The sequence below is a fragment of the Leptonychotes weddellii genome, chromosome 9 (assembly GCF_054177405.1).
Source record: "Leptonychotes weddellii isolate Sample4059 chromosome 9, ASM5417740v2, whole genome shotgun sequence".
Lineage (NCBI taxonomy): Eukaryota > Metazoa > Chordata > Mammalia > Carnivora > Phocidae > Leptonychotes > Leptonychotes weddellii.
Window position 1 is genome coordinate 102,707,789 of NC_138377.1, and position 16,967 is coordinate 102,724,755.

The 16,967-nt window shown below is 48.9% G+C and overlaps 1 protein-coding gene across 2 annotated transcripts in view; it reads left to right on the forward strand.

Annotated features, from left to right (window-relative positions):
• The window catches only part of PEAK1 (pseudopodium enriched atypical kinase 1), a 209,313-nt gene extending 197,060 nt beyond the window's left edge, over positions 1-12,253 (forward strand). For both annotated transcript variants that reach the window (XM_081829595.1, XM_081829596.1), the window contains one exon: positions 5,442-12,253. In XM_081829595.1, coding sequence (XP_081685721.1) covers positions 5,442-6,605 — 1,164 coding nt within the window. In that variant the 3' untranslated portion in view covers positions 6,606-12,253. The remainder of the gene's footprint in view (positions 1-5,441) is intronic.
• The last annotated feature ends 4,714 nt before the right edge of the window (positions 12,254-16,967 follow it).

Sequence of the window (16,967 nt, forward strand, 5' to 3'; positions counted from 1 at the left end):
ATAAGACTGGAAAGGGAGGCCAGGCCAGGCCTTTCTCCTGTGAAGATGGTGGGAGCCACTAGGAAGTTTAAATATTAGGCAGGCAGTATCCAGTTTTTTTGAAAGGTGGCTCTGGTGTTTGAGGGGAGTCACATGAGAGGCAGGGAAATCAGTTGGAAATCTTTTGTAGTACTCCATGCCTGTGATAATGGTAGCAATAGATGATGGAGACAGGAGGATAATTTAAAAGTTATTTGGGAACAGAATCGATTAAAATTGGTGATTGATTAGATGTAGGGAGTGAAGATGGAGGAGAAATCCAGAATGAATTTGATTTCTTAGACAGATGTTGGGACAGATAATGGCGCCATTCACCAAGAAGAGGGAGCACTGGAAGAACAGGGGTTTTGGTGGGAAGAAGAGTTTGGGTTTGGTTATGTTGAGTTTAAGGGTCTATGGGATAGGACATATGGGGTAGGGGGGGTTCAAGTAGGCCATTGTAGAGATGAATCTAAAGCTCTAAGGCAAGTCTGGGTTACAAATGTGGAAGTCCATAATACATTATGATGATCGAAGCCATGAGCTTGCTGAAGGGAGTGTGTCCATGAGAAAAGAGGACAAGAGCAGACTTCCCCCAACAAACGCTAGCATTTCAAGGAGCCTGTGGGAGAAAGAGTCAAATAAAGGAGAATGGGTAATACCACTCTGTTTGACAACTGATTTATTCCACAGCCACTTCCCTACTGTGGTGCCAGATGTCCACCTTCTCCCCCTGCCTCCCCGCTGTGTTGCCTTAACCTGAATATCTGTCCCACTCCCCAGTGTTGAAAGGACAGCAAGATGTATGGGCATCCTCTTTACAGGCTCCAGGCGTATGGGCATTCTGGAAGGGCCGCTAGTATTAGACGCATAGGCTGTTGTCTTCTTCCCAGCTGCTTTTAATGGGGATTTACAGTCAAAGCTCCCCACATTCTGCTTTTTAAAGTTAGCTGTCTAGGTTGAGATGATGATTATTATAAACATAAATGCTTTATAATGGCAGATTTGACTCAAAGATATGCAGAGCAGTTGCCATGGGCAACACAGAAAATGAACCCCTGTACTGAAGGGAATGTTTGGAATTAAACTTTTCAGGTTGTGTGTGAGGAACAATTATCAGGTTGTTTCCCCACTAAGATCAGGTTGTGTAAGCATTGTGCGCTTTGACCTGGGTCTCGAGAAGGCCTCAGGAGAGGGCTCTGGCTCTGGAAGCATTTTTTTTTTTTTTTTTTTTCCATTTTCGAACAGGTGACTGATCGGTGGCTAAAGGGCTCCCCAACCCACTTTATGGGGCTCTGGCTGGATCACTTCAGGATTTTTCACAGATGGAAGGTGCTAAGGAGCCATCAGATACTTGTTTGAATGCTCAATTGCTGCAAATGAATAGTTTTCCTTTTCCTTCTCTGTCCTCCCTCATCCTTATTAACTCAGACAACTCCGTTTCCTCGCAGGCTCCTGTTTTTGTGGCAATGTTTTATCCATGTTGGTGGGTGTGTAACTACCCCTGGCTGGCTGTCCCTTTTGATGGGCTTCTGGCTTCCTCTGGAGAAGCAGCTCGGGGAGGGGGGCCATCTGAGCGGGCAAGCACGCCAGGGTCACTGTGCCCAGCATGCGCATCTCTTCCTGTTTGTGCTCTTCACAGAAAGCGCTCCTGTTGCATGAATTTGGCATTGCCACCTTCACAGAACCAGTAACTTGTCCAGAAAGAGGACCTATGGCAGATCATACAAGATTCAACCTTCCCCAGCCTGGTTTTGTTCTCTTGCTGCAGCTTACGTGGAAACGACTCCTGGAGGGTGTCACCTTGGCTCAGTCTCTCACAGAGCTTTTCTTCCCTTTCAGAGAATCGGGCAGGTTAAATAGGTTTCTCCGTATGTAGTCAGAATGACTATGAGATCATTTTTCTCCCATTAAAAAAGAGAATCTTACATGAAGATCCAGCTCGTGTTTTGTTCCTATTTCAAAATTTGGGGAAGCTTAGAAGTCCTGTGGAAATCATTCTTCTTAGGGAGTGGAATCTCTTTGGAAATTCCTGCAGTTCAAGCCAGCTGCCCTTTTAGGGAAGGAATGTAAATTCCTTTCAAGAAAGATAAATGAAAATGGGAGGCCCAAAAGAAGTCACTTTGCTCTCTGGTAGAGAAAATATGGGTAAGAGAAAGAGGTCAAATCAACAACCAGCAGGAGGAACCCTGTCCATTTGTTCTGGAAAGAGTGGCTTGTTTTCTGAAATAACTTTTGGATGAGAAATTTATCATCTGAAGTCAGGTCATTTTGAGTTTCTTTTTTTAAACTAAAGGAGTCAAGTTATTAATATTTGAAAAATTGCTACTGTGTGGTACATAGAATCATATAATACTCCTACCTAAATTAACATCATCACAAGCTCCATAATAAAGATTTATGAGATACTCATCATACAAGAAATCCTATTCTGGAAATCTCCATAGGTCTGTATTTTGATTATAACTATTTTCATGGTTGTGAACCAATTAGAAGCCCTAGTATTTTGTTTCCCTCTTTCCAGACCTTCTCCGTTTTCCCTTTACCTCTTAAACTAGAGTGGCCCATTATTCTTCAGCCTGTCTCTATATTGTAAGATGGAGAGATAAGGAAGTGCCACCTGCTCAGGCTGGCTACCCAGGCAGGCCATTGTCCTTCAGAGCATCCAGAATGGTTGAACAATTTATCATTTCTCCTTTGTAAATCACTTTGAACCTTTATCTCAAGTTGTTCTGTGAAACTAAACATAAATTCTTGTTGTAGTGTCCATGTTCTTGTCTGCTCAAACAGCTCTGGGGAATCTTATGAAAGTATGTGTGTCTATTTGTGGGCAGATACCACCGAATAACACGATGAGAGGAGGAGTCACAATTAGAATACCTTCTCTCCTTCTAGTGCCAAACCACAGAGTGGCAAGTTGTTTTCAGTGCAGCTTAGCATAGTAGAAACTACAGAGCGGTTAGACACTTCTCTCTCTCTCTCTCTCAGCCTTAGATTGGGCCTGTCTTGGACCAGAACATACTGCCAGTCTGACTTGTGGCCTGCAGGGGATTGGACTTTAGCTCTTCCTCTCCAGCTGCCTCCACCAAACCCATGGTCAGAGAGCCTCACTGCTGGGGCAGGTGGCTCTCAGGACTCAAAAGAAAGATGCATTTTTCTGTTTTGCTTTTTCTGTTTGAAAAAACATGAAGATTCTATAATATGACATCACTTTTAACATTTGCAGGTTGTTAATTGTCTTAGTCATTTGCAATGTTACATTTGCTTAGCTTTGAGATTTATAGATCGGCTCTACAGAGTTGATCTCATTTAATCCTCACAAGTGCCCTATGAAGTAGTAGGTTTCAGGATTTTTCTATATTGTCTCCCTTTTTAGAGAGACTGAGACCCAGAGAAATTAGCTGAGATGCCCAGGGTTACACAGTTAGTGGCAAGACTAAATCCCAAACCTGCCAAGTCCGTGGTGAGTGTCCTTTCTATAAAGTGACTGCTAGAGTTTAGCTACAGTCTCATTCAACTCAACTCAGTGGTATTTGACTGACTTTTCAAAGACTGAGGAGTTGGGACCTTTGAACTTTCATTCCAGCCAGTGATGTGATATTGAGCAGATTATTAAAATTGGAAATGGGTTTAATGGTGCCATGTCCTAGATCCAACTCCTATACAACTAAAAGATGACTAGTATAGGATTTTTAAATACCTGCTGACACATAAATATGAAATATTGCCAACAGTACAGTATAGAAAGAATTCATGTTGTGATTGATGAGCATATAGGAGTATATATTATACTGCGTGCACAGAGACTTTGAGAGCTTTCCAAAGATAATATTTTCTGAAAGATATATGTTTGAACTTGAACTCAGCCTGGGGTTATCTCTGTTTCAAGACCAGAAGTTTGGTTAAAGAAGAAATGCTTAGTGTGCCCTCAAACTGATGAACTAGGTGGTATAAGATTTGAAGAGAGGAGAGAGCGAGAGAGAGATTTCTGTGGTATTGATCACTGGTGTCAAGACTCTAAGTGTAATAAATATGTATAAATACAGTAAATGAAAGAGGATGTTCCTCTCCCACAGATACTCCTTTACCTTTGGTCTGGTTTTGGGCTGGGGGAGGGGGACACTTTTTGTTTTTTGCTTTTTTTTTTCATCATGAGAAGTGTACTCTTTAGTCCCCATCACCTATTTCATATTTTTCTTAATATCTATTTGAATGAAAATCAGAGCATGTTCTTTCTCAGAACTGGGAGACTCATCAACACCTTCCCAAGAAATGTACATTTTTAAAAATAAAAGTAGCTAGAAAATCCTTTTTAAAATTTGTTTCCTTTCGGTATGACTGCAGCAAACAGGCCGTGTGAACACTTCTGGGTGCCTGTCGCTGGGAGGCTTGGATCCCTGTGAAATCCGGCAGCATATTCCTGCTGAGGATAGAGAATGTGCTCCTCAGGTACAGGCTTGTGGAGGAGCTGTCCTGACCGGGCTGTTAGGATCTGTGAACAAGTGTTAGACACTGAGTCTTCCACGGTCAGCTTCTCTGCATCCTATCATGAGCATAATCCATTTAGGGGTGATTTTATTTACTTTTTCGCTTTTTTACTTTTTCTAACCCTGGACGACTAGAAATACAGTAGTCGTTTCAGTATATAGAACTCTTGGCTAATGTTTGTGATCAAAAAACTCTTGCATGATCCATAGCCACATAATAAAATTCTTTTGGAAAGGCCTTACTGCCTAAATATTGGCCTTTAAAAGAGGCCTATTAAGAGAAAGCATGAAACTCAGAGTCCTGCCATTGAAATGTTGGTGGTGCTCTGATGAGGTCAGACCAGTGATTCTCTCCAACTTTTTTCTCTACCTTGACAGTCAACCGTGCATGCCTGAGTTGTGACAATGACACTCATTGAAAATTAGGAATAACCCACACTTTACCTGGCCAATATTTGTTACTCTCCTGACCAGTGATAAAATAAGGTATCCTAGCCCACTTTATAGAGCTGTTGTGTAAGTCTGGGCTGTAAGCCTCTACAGAAAATAGGTAGAAAGTTATTCTTGGTTCTGTTTTCTAGATGACATACAAGGTATAGTAGAAAAAGCAAGCTTTGGTGTTGGACGGACTTGGGTTTGCAAGCTGGTAGCCCTGGGCGCTTTTTTTTTGTAATTCTTAAATCTTCAGCCTACTTTGAAGGGTTAGCGTAAGGACTAGAGATAATATACGTAAAACAGCATGTAGACAGCCGCAAGAAATGGCTCCTGCCGTTATTACTGTTACTCGGCATAGGACGACCAAGACCCTTTCTGAAGACTTCACTACAACATGGTTTGTTCCTAACCAGTCACCTTACAATTAATCTTCCTTTACACATCTAAGCCTGGTTATGAAAGTGTGCATTTTATATTGTGTTATTTGCATTCTTCTTTCAGATCTGTAAGAGCAAAGCTAAAGAATCTCAGCAGTATTATCACAGCTTGGCTGTCCGGCAGAGCCTGGCTGTCCATTTTAACATCCAGCAGGACTGTGGTCATTTCCTTGCTGAGGTCCCTAATCGTCTGCTTCCCTGGGAGGATCCCGATGCCCCTGAAGAGGAAGAGGATGAAATGGAAGAGGCTGAAGAAGAGGTGAAAGGAGAAACAGATGGGAAAAGCCCGGAGCCCTGCTCTGAAACAGAGTCATCCCAGAAAGCAAGCCAGGGGGGCATTAGCAGGAAGCAGAGAAGCCACGTGGTGGTCATCACCAGAGAGGTTCCCTATCTCACCGTGGCTGATTTTGTGCGAGACTCTCTGGGCCAGCATGGGAAAAGCCCAGACCTGTATGAGAGGCAGGTGTGTCTGCTACTCTTACAGCTGTGCTCTGGCCTGGAGCACCTCAAACCCTACCATGTCACTCACTGCGATCTTCGTCTGGAGAACCTGCTGCTCGTCCACTACCAGCCGGGGGCAACCAGCCAGGGCCTGGGGCCTGCAGAGTCCAGCCCCACCTCGTCTTGTTCCACCAGGCTCATAGTAAGCAACTTCTCTCAGGCCAAGCAGAAGAGCCATCTGGTGGACCCCGAGATCCTCCGCGACCAGTCCCGCCTCGCTCCAGAGATCATAACAGCCACCCAGTATAAAAAGTGTGATGAGTTCCAGACAGGCATCCTCATCTATGAGATGCTGCACCTGCCCAACCCCTTCGATGAGAACCCAGAGCTGAAGGAGAAAGAATACACTCGAGCAGACCTGCCTCGCATCCCACTCCGCTCCCCCTATTCCCGGGGCCTGCAGCAGCTGGCCAGCTGCCTCCTCAATCCCAACCCTTCTGAGCGGATCCTCATTTCAGATGCCAAAGGCATCCTCCAGTGTCTGCTCTGGGGCCCCCGGGAAGATCTCTTCCAGACTCTGACCGTCTCTCCCAGCCCAGCGCAGCGGAGCGCCCTGCTCCAGAACTGGCTAGACATCAAGCGAACACTGCTCATGATCAAGTTTGCCGAGAAGTCCCTGGACAGGGAGGGTGGGGTCAGCCTGGAGGACTGGCTTTGTGCTCAGTATTTGGCTTTTGCCACTCCAGACTCCCTCGGCTGTATTGTGAAAACCCTGCAACACCGCTAGTCTGTCCTGCTTGCGGCTTTTCTTTCATTTCCACCTTCCAGTCACCTGTGAACTCCCCCTTCCCAGAGCTCCCACAGAATTCAAGGAAAGAAGAGAGACCAACCTTCCATCCCTGTCCAGGAAAAACCAGTCCTCTCTGAAGGCTTATCCATGGCTCCACACCGAGTGCAAAGCTGGGTCTGTCTTCACTGTACGGTCGTGCAGTTGCCTTCCATCGAAACACCTTTCACCCTAATTGTCCCCAAATGCAGATAGAAAATGAAAATGTCCATCCCGGAAGGCACAGCTCTTTTGGTATGAACTCAGTGAGCTGTGTCCAGCTCCTGCATAATTCTGAATATCACCTATCTTTTTAACCACAAGTATTTATTCTCACTAGCAATAGACAGATTTGACCGGTCCTTACCATCATCCACTAAGCTCTCACAACAGATTGGTTTTTTCTTTAAAGTATCAATCACTGACTCTCTTACCAGGCAGAACTGCCTTCCTTAGCATCAGGCCAGTTTTGTGTCTGGGGACTCTATTCTTTGTTCCAGCAGATCGTCAAGACAAGGAGAGATTGCATCCCTTGGGTCATGGACGCATTTTTCCTTGTCCTCGGTAAGTGGGTGCACTGCACAGAGAGTGGCCCTGCCAGTCTCCCCTCTGCTGCCACTGCCTGATTCTCCTTCACCTCAACTCTGTCCCCACTTGCCAATGAATTCGGGTTTATCAGCCACTTGTGACCCCTTCCCAAACTGACCCGAGGTGGTGTCACCAATGCCTCCGCGGACCTGATAAAGAGCTGGCGGGACACCCGGAGATGAGTTTCCACACTTGCAGTTCCCTAGGGGCCCCCCGGGGGATGGTTGAAGGTGCGGCCTTTGATTACTGTCAGAGCTGGCGGTGTGGATGGCCAGGGCTGGCGGAGCCCGGATCCCAGCCTTCCCCTGAGCCGTAATGGGCCAGCTCCCTCCTCTCAGTAGCCAGTGTTAACTAGTCCCCCAGACGCTGTAGGCCTGAGCCGTGAATGACACGGGTCAGCTGAGCTCGGAGAGCTGGCCGGAGGGCAGGCACGGCCGCTGGCTGGGAGGGCGGCCCGAGGCCGGAGAGGGGAGAAGGCTGCTGAGTAGACGGCCGGCCTCCTCCTCAGAATGCAGAGCTCGGCGGAGGAGGCTGCCTCCCGGTGGCCCCGACACATTGCTCCTTAGGACTCTCTGTAGTGGCTCCGGAGGTCGGCTCACAGGGACTTTGATCGCTGAGGTGGGTGCCTGCGAGCCGTGCACCGCACGTGGGGTCCATGCTCCTCTCCTATGAATATATGTGCAATTTTTGTATGTATTTTTTTAGCTGTATATTACAGTGTTTATGTTGCAATTTCACCTGAAGCAAGTTCTACAGAAATCCTCCCCTTCTTCCCTTGGCACATACATATTTGCGCTGAGATGAGAGTTCCTTCCAGGGGGCGGGGGTGGGAGGTGACATGTGTGGGCTTGTTTTATTGAAAACTGTGAGTATCTGTTTACTTCAACCTTGAAATCCCAAGAGTCACTCAGACGGTGTGAGTGTGCGCACACGCGGGTGTGCACGTGCGTGCTGGGAGCAGGGGTCGGGCCTCTGAGGGGGACAACCTGTGGCACGGTTGAGAGACGTGTTCCCTGCATCTTGTTGGCGAGGGGGCTCCGGGACCCCTCCCCTAGCAGCGCAGAGCTTCTGAAAGCCAAGACTGTGCAGTATTACTTAGATAGCACATTAGTGGCCTTTTGGAAATTTCTAAACTTTTAACATTTTTAACAGCCTTTTTCATATGATTCACCTAAATCAAAGAGGATCAGGAAGGGAGAAGAATGTATTTTATTGTGATCTTCTTTGTGTTTTGTTGTTGTTTTTAAGAAAACAGGCCATGTGAGGCTCCAGATGGAGGATGTCCCTGTCCTCCTGGCCAGCAGTACAGGACTCCCAAGGAAGAGAGCTCATTGGCCCACAGAGAGCCTTGCCTCCTCTAGCCAGAGTGCAGCGCTCAGCCCCTAGGAATGGCCACAGTCCGCTCCAGGCCTGGGTCCTGTGGTATGACTGCACCTCGCCTAGCGGACTGCTCTTTAGTTCACCTTAGCATAGCCCATGTGCACATAAGTCCTTGCCTAATTATACACTGAAGTAGCAGCACACAGACCACTGACCATGTCAGCCAGCACGTTCCCTTAGCAGTCCTCCCTGCCCTCCCCCAGATGGTTCGCAGATTGAGACACTTTCTCAATGTCATTCTCGTGGTGCCTTGCCCATGTAAATTTGAATGTTGACTATTTAATGAGGTTTCATATTTAATGAAGAATGTTCTCTGGTCCCTCTGTTTGTTCTCTAGGTATCCTTTTTCTTTTCTTTCTTTCCTTTTTCTTTTTTTTTTTCCTGTCTGACTTGGATCCAGCCTTCTTCGGGTTAACTCTATAGTATTCTGGGCATGGACACTCTCCACTACCGTTATCTTAGAGCACTGGTAAACCGAGCACCTCCTTCGCACCAGATTTGTTTAGTACTGTTTTTATATTCAGATTTGTTAAGGGCAAAAGATGAATGCCACCTAGTCAGAAAAGGGCCTCAGGCTTCCCAGAGACAGGTGGCTAGATTAATTTTTCTCTGAGGGATGGCTGAGGAATGTGAGGTAGAGAGGGAAAAGGGTGTTACAGGTTAGAGCAGGATAGACAAAACAACTGTATCTCTACATCAGATGGTCCTTGGAATATTTTTCCAGAATAGTGAAATTCAGTCAATCTAATATTATCACAAATATTTTTTTACAGTTCCATTTTAATTATAGTAGGAACTTTGAATTCATTCATCAACTGGAAAGAAACTCTACCCTCAGACACAGATGGATATATATATATTTGAGTTTTGCATTATGACTAGGATAGCACTTTTAAGTTTTCTCAAGTAACATCAAGTTACTGAATTCAATATTTGGAAATTTTTTCTTTTCTGTTGAAGTCTATACTACAGATTCTTCCATTTATCGAGAGTTTGAACAATTAAGCCACCTTTGGAACTTTACCTTAAGCCACGTGAGCAGGAACAATCTCTCTGACACATTTCGGTGCTAGAGAAACAGGGACATGGGTGGAGGAACCAAGACCAAGCCTGAATGTATATATAGCAGAGTGCCTTGTTAGAGTGACAAGCTAGTCTTGGAAGGAAGAGAATCCGATGTCCCACAAAGAGGACTAGGACTACGAGACTTCTCCCATGCCAGCCTGAGGGAGAGCCCCTTTGGTAAATGTATACTGACGTGATGCTCAGAAGCTAATTCAGGAAGAATAACTGCAGGATGGGAGAAAGAGCAGTTGAACCTACGGAGTCCACAAAAGAATCTTGAGTGAATCATGAATGAGGCCTACCAACCCCTAGACGAAGTGAGAATTGGAGGCCAAGAGGACAGCAGTTAGTTTCAAGGTTTGCCCTCTGGGGATAAACTGGGTGAGGTGTAGAGGGGGCACCAGCCCCACACCACTGACGTCGGGGGGCTAAAAGTAAACCGTGCTTGTGACGATTTTAAGAGTCTGGGTAGCCTTTTGTCATCACAGTAAGTGGGGGCCAGTATTGCTTCCAGACTCAGAAGAAGTTTGTTAACATGGAAAACTCGTAAGCCAAGAGATTTAAACCTCTAGAAATAGTACTGATATTTCTGGGAGGAAAACTGTATTTTAAAGTTTCTAGTATTGCAAATGAAATTTGGGGCCTACTAAATAGGAAGGCCTGGAGGGATTGCACTCAACTTCCCAAATTTGAATTAAAAACACTTCAATGCTGGGAAGTAACCTGACTTGGTTTTGCTGGTAACCTGCAAATATAATATTTTTCCCTAGATTATAGTGGCAGTGATCTGAAAAAAATACAGACTAGTTCCAGAAATCAGGATGTACTCAGGATACTGCACTGTAATTCCAAATGATTCTAGATGTATGAATAAAGTACAGACATACTTGAAGATGAGGGAGAGAGGGACTTGGCTCCCCAGGCCAACTCTGACATGTTTTTTACTTCCCTCACTAGTTGATAAGGATTGAAAATTCTGGTTCAGCCTAACAAGTGAACAGGATGGCTACCCACGAAGCCGGATCATTAGTTTTACCTCATTGAAGCTCATACTCTCAAAGGCCCAAAGTGCTGTGCCGAGACAAAGCCAAGTGCTGCCCTTGCGGAAGCGTGCACCGAAGGCCAGCTGTCCATGCTCATGGCAGCGCCGAAAGTAGGGATTCTGTGGACCAAAAAGAGATGCCATAAGGGAAGCCAGGGAGCTACAATGCAAGATCCTAGATAGAGATGATACCAAAGAAATCCAGCCTTTTTGTCTTGATGCTTCCAAGGTGAGGAGGTTGAGTTACAACAGATGCCATCGAAGGAGAACTCACATACATTCCATGTCAAGGGATTTGGCTGATAAAATAATCCATCCTCCCAAAAAAGCACCTATTTTTCTTTTAAATAAGTCCATGTTGTCTATTAGGAAAAAAGAAAAAGAAGATGATGGTGATGATGAAAGCCGTGGGCCCCAGTATCTAAGGAGAAGGAACCAGTCCCTTTCCCCGTGACATGACCATGGCTGTTGCCATGACTTCAGCTTGGGAACATCGCATCCATGTGATTCTGAAAGCTGGGCAGTTTTTTTCCAAGAGACGTGGTAGTTTCAGTAGGTTTGTTTAAAGAACTCCTGGGAGATTTCTTAACAAATTCGAATCGTTTTTATAAAGCTTCCTACAGAGGTGGTTACCACTCGTCACCATCATTTAGTATCTCTAAGTGCCCCGAATGTACAAGGTGCTATACAGCTGTTAACCATCCCCTCCCTGCGGCTGTTTGAAATTGGAGCACGTTTTTGCCTCAGCCACTGCTAGAAGCTTCCCCACCTAAGTGGGCTTCAGGGGCCTGCATTCCCACCATCCCATCACATGCTTCCGACTCCAGAGAGCCTCTGGACTTATTCCAGCTTCTCGCCTTTACCCATCCCACTCACCCCCATGCTTTTTTTTTTAATTAAGAGAGTTTCAGGGAATCAAAAGAGGTCGGAAATTTTTTAACCTAGCAGAAGTATAGAGTCATATATTTTGCTACGATTATTATTGTATTATGGAAAATCCACTTTGCCCGTACAGTGTGTGGAAAGTATGTGTGTGTCTGCACTCCTGATACTTTGAATGTTGAACAGCCCTATATGGCTTCAGGGTAGTGTTTCTGAAGGATAAACCACACCACTTCAGGAAACTTGCTCCAAGTACTACTTGGTTATCCCTTCCCTTACCAGTTTTTTTAAAGAGTTACGTGTGAACACACTGGGTTGGGATTTTCTGTTGATACGCAGGGCATTTTGGCATGAGATCAGGGCAGAAGCAAGATGTCATCCTTCTCCTTATTTGAATCATGGCAGTCCTCATTCCAGTCTCTCCTTAGTTCCCCGTGGCTCTGCCCACACCCTATATTTGAAAATCTTACTTCTCTTGCTCTTTCCTGGAGCTTCAACCCTCTACATATTTTAGAGTTGTATAAATCTACCAGTGTAAGGTCCCCTCTGTCACCAGGTGGTGCCACCCTTTGGTTTGCTGTGGTACTTTGCTGTGTTCTCTGTGGCATCATGTTACTGTGTAAATAAATTTGTTTTAATATACACTAAAAAACAGACGAGCGCTTGTGTTTTCAGTGACTCTCCCGTCTTGACGTGCTGGGGAGGGTTTGGTTGCAGACATGGTTGGTTTTGCCCCCCCACCCCAGGGTTCAGTGCCCTCTGGGATCTTAATCCCTGCTGACCTGGACAGTATTTCCTGTTCATTCCCTCCCTGACCTGAGAAAACTCAGAAGACAAAGTGAAGGCCTTCCGCTTTGCCTAGCGCGGCCCGAGGGCTGCCGGTCCGCTGTGTGAGATTGCCCCCTGGTGGCCGGTCTCCATACAGCCTTCCTGAGCTGCTCGGGCACGTTTGAGGGGCTTGCTTACCCGGCTCTCCACCGCCGCTCAGTGAAGATCTCAGAGCCGTGCGGACAGTATGAACGGAGGCAGGGCCTTGTGCGGCATCCAGCATCATCTGCTGCAGAATTCACATACCTTTTGCCTGTTCCTTAAAGTACACACTCACAGGGTTCTCGCGAAGGCCGACAAGCTCACACGCTGACACTTCGGTAGCAGAGAGGCCACCTGGCTTAGGCGGGGAGAATCAGCCGTTGGCAGTGGTAGCAGCAGCTGCCTCGTTATTAAGAGTAGAACGGATGGAAATGCAAACATGTAGATTCTAAATTTAGACCAGGTTTTAGAGCTCTAAACCCTGTACGGTGGACACTGTCTCTGGCCCAGTGTTTCTGCTCCTCTCCACTAGCGATCACTCGGGAATTTGCAGATAATATTTAAGGCATATTGCAATACAGTGGTCGCCAGACTCGAGTTTTGTGTTGTCGAAGAGGCAAACCGACACTGGCCTGGGCCTCAAACTTCCCTCTGGCCTGTCTGAGCGCGGGAGGAAGGGTTACAGCAAAACCCAGGAGGCAGGGACGCCTGCTTGCTGGGGAGGATCTGGCGGGACTGCCCCTCCTAGCTGTGAGCACAGCACACTGGCTTCTTGGGGCAGGGGGTGGGGGAGAGCCAAAGGAAGAAGCAGGCAGCTGGGGCTGAGTGGTCGCAGAGCTGGTGTACACTAGGCTCGGGTAGCTGTCGAGTGCTCCCCTTGCATGGGTGGCCGACCTGGGCCTCAAAGGATATGGGCCTAGATGGCGGGACCAGTTCAGGGTTGCTCTAGCCAGACTCCAGAGTAGGCAGAGCAAGGCTCCAGAAAACTGGAGGTTCTTTTCTTCCAGTGGGGTCACTTTACCCAGCGTGGGCTCCAGTCCTGGGAATTCCACCAGCGGGTCCTCAGCAAGACCAGCCTTCTGTTTGATTCTGGGTTGTCCTGACATTTGGGTAGAGCCTTTGGTTTCCATATGCCTGCAGACTGCTTTCAACTCAGATCCAGAGAATCTGGATCTTTCCCATCTGGAATTAACTGATGTAAGTTACTCTCTGGGTGCGTGGGGCTGTGATCGTGCACCCTCCGCTCTGGGAGCTCTTTGCCTGCTCTCCAGGGCCCAGCCAGTTACTCTTCCTTTTAAGCGAGCCTGTGCCCTGCAAGGGAGGGAACTTCATTAGTGCCTTAGGAGCCAAGAACTGCGGTTGGCGGATCACACATTGCCGTTAAGAGCGGCTCCAGGCAATTACAGCTGAAACTTAAAAATTGGATTTTACACGGCGGGGGCAGGAGAGAGTTGGATGCCAAGATCCCGTTCTCCCAAATTTACAGACGTCTGAATGGAAACGGGCTGCCTGGGCACAATCCCTGACTTCCTGGAGATCCCAGGGAACTGTCTTGAAGGTACCTGGAAGCAACCAGAAGGCGGAGGCAGTCACCAGTCTTGGCTGGAGATTCAGAGCCGGGCTTGGGAAGAGTCCAGGCTGCTGGGGAAGCCGTGCAGGGGGGTACAGGGGCCCTGAGTGGAGGAGCCCGGCGTGTCTGTCGAGAGGGCAGAGCTCGAAGCTCTGTGTGGCTCTGTCACCACCACCCCTATACTTACTGGCCCACGCTGGAGCCGGGGTACCAGAAACAAGGGGTTGGAAGGCAAGACAGAGGGAAAACCTCCACGCCCACAGCTCATCTTCCACTGTCTCTCACCCCAAGCACCTTGCCTCCCTGTGCCACACTCTACCAGAGACCCAGGGGCACGGCTGAAACCACCCCCCCCAACCCCAGCCTTTCCAAGCCCGGGCCCCACCGCTGCTCCCTGATGCTGGGAAGAGAACCCCACCTCAAGCATCAGCCTTTAAGGGCCTCCCTCCCTTGGCACCTGGGCTCTGAGCTACTCAGCTTCCCCCATCAACTCTTCTCTCTTTTCAGCCTCCTGGCCCTGGGCCTGGCCCAGCAGGGCAGGGCAGCCGGCCTTTCCCAAGCTGCTCCATGTACCCGGCCTGGGCACTGCTCCAGAGAGCCCCTGGGCTCCAGCTGAGCGAGAGCAGTAACAGTAACAGCGGTTCAGATGCTCTGCAGTCCCTCGTCATCCTCACTTCCACCCCACGAGATGGCTCCATTCTGCCCATTTTCCACTCAACTCATCAAAGCCAGGATTTCAAAGCAGATCTGTGCAACTTACAGCCAGGTGCTCTTTCCTCTACCCCATTCCTGCCCTTTAAGTGTGGCCAGGACGCTGGGGGGACAGTAGCACTCGGGGCAGGGCTTCCTGGGGGTGGGTGGAAAGCCTTCCTTCTTTCTTTCGTTAAGTACCATGTGCTGGGGACCCAATGGCGGGCAAAGCCAGCAGGACCTCGGCCCCAATCCTGAGGCTGAGTGGACAGAGAGGGTGCCGGCTGGGAGCAAGGGCCAAAGGCGGCAGGTTGGCTACTGTGTGCCTGGAGAACAGTTTGGAGGAATGAGACCAGGGTCCAGAATGAATTGTCTTCCCTGGGAACCGGAGGCCCATCTGCTGGGCTAGATATGTATCCTACAGACAATGCAAGGACCTCTGGAGGCCCACTTTGGGCCCCAGGGATGCCGTGTAGCCTTACAGGAGCTAGAGCCCTGCTGCCAGTCAGGGCCAGGCAGGCCACCAGTGTCCCTCTGAGTACGGCCCAGGGCGAGCCGCAACCACTCCCTGCCTCCAGGGAGCTTGCGTGCGTTCCCTAACCTCCGTGAACTCTGCTCACTTACAGACGGGGGCCTCATCCGCCATCTCCTCCATAGCAGAAAGTGGGAGGATGGATCAGTGAGGTAACATTTGTGCACATGTTTTAGCCTGACTTGTGAAAAAGCAGGGCACAGCCGAGGCATTCAGAAGGAAGCTGGGGAAGGGAGAAAAGTGTTGTGAGGGTTCAGACAAAACAGATCATTGCCTGAGAAGGGCCTTGAAGAGATGCTGTTTGAGGATGAGGCCCTGCTGGCCGCATCTCCAGCATCTGCACCCCTGGTTTTACCAAATCTCTTGACCTCCAGCCAACTTCGGGCCAATTCATCCTACTCTGCAGAATGGGTGAGGGCTCAAGCCTAAGCGCCTGGAAGGGGTCCCCTCCTCAGAATGCCTGTGTCCCCTTGGGACAGGCTCATCAGGGATCTATCTGATTGAGGTGTCAAGGAGCCTGCTGGAGGGCAAGGTCACCAGGTGCCAGGGCAGGGGCAAGGTTGAAAGCACTAGAAAACTGGCAGCGCCTTCCAGGTGAAGGAAGCTGGCTTCTCCAGAAAGCCATCCCAGGGTGCTTCCCAGGAATCAGCTTAATTTTATATTCACAACAATCCTATGAGGTAGGTTCTAGAATTATCCCCATTTTACCAATGAGAAAACAAGAGGTTTTGTTTGCCCCGATCCCTAGTGAGGGACTGGGATTGTCCTCAGGCATTCGACCTCCTCCTCCCAGCTCCCCCAAGCCTGTGGCCTTCCTCCCTCATCCTCCTGCTGCCCCCCTGGTGCCCAACTACAGATCCCAGGTCCCACCACCCAGTGGCCCTCCGTGCTGTCCAGATACCCACACCAGCTTCCACCCCACCAGGCTGGCCTCCTGGCCGCCCTGTCAGGCAAGCTTCGGGATTTTTCCATGCCCACATTGTTCCTGTCCTTCTCCCTGTTCTGCAGGGCCCCATCCAGCCAAGAGGCTTTCGGGGTGACTCCAACTGGACATGTTCCCTCCCCCATCTGAAATCTCCAACTTGCTCCTCGGGTTGAGCTCCTCCCTTCCTGTGAGTACCTCGGGAAGGCCTTGACTTCAGCTGCTCCCCCTGCTCTCCTCATCGGGCTCCTCGGATTCTGACTCAGACTAGGAGGAGGGGAGGACAGAACTGCTCCTGGGTTCTCCTGCACACAGGCCCTGGGCCGGGCTTCCCCACATTTAATCCTTACCACGGCCCTATGACCCCCATGCAACAGATGAGGACGTTGGAATTCAGAGTAGGTAAGGAACGTGCCCAAGGTTTCACAGCCAGTAAGCGGTAGGGCTGACTCAAGCCTAGCCAAGCTGACTGGGAAGCGGGTCTTCTCCCCACCACTTCACCAGCCTGTTCCTGTGCCAGTGGGTAGGCCCCAGACTGGGGCAGCCAGAGAAGGCTTCCTGATGCAGACAGAGGAGGTGGGGAAGGGGGCGAATCCAGAGGGGCCTGCCAGGCTGAGCAGCCAGCCCCCTGGCTCCTTCTAGAGGCCGGCTGACCGGGACCAGGCATCGGCTGAAGAGAGGGAGGCACTGGCCACCTTCTGGAGCTTCCTGCTCAAGAGGCCCCCAAGCTGACTTGCCGCCCACCCCCCACCCACCTGCATAGGTGAGGAGGGGCAAGACTGTCAAAGTAGCAAACCCCAGGCTATAACCATCTCCCTGGATGGGGCCGACCAGGGGGGACT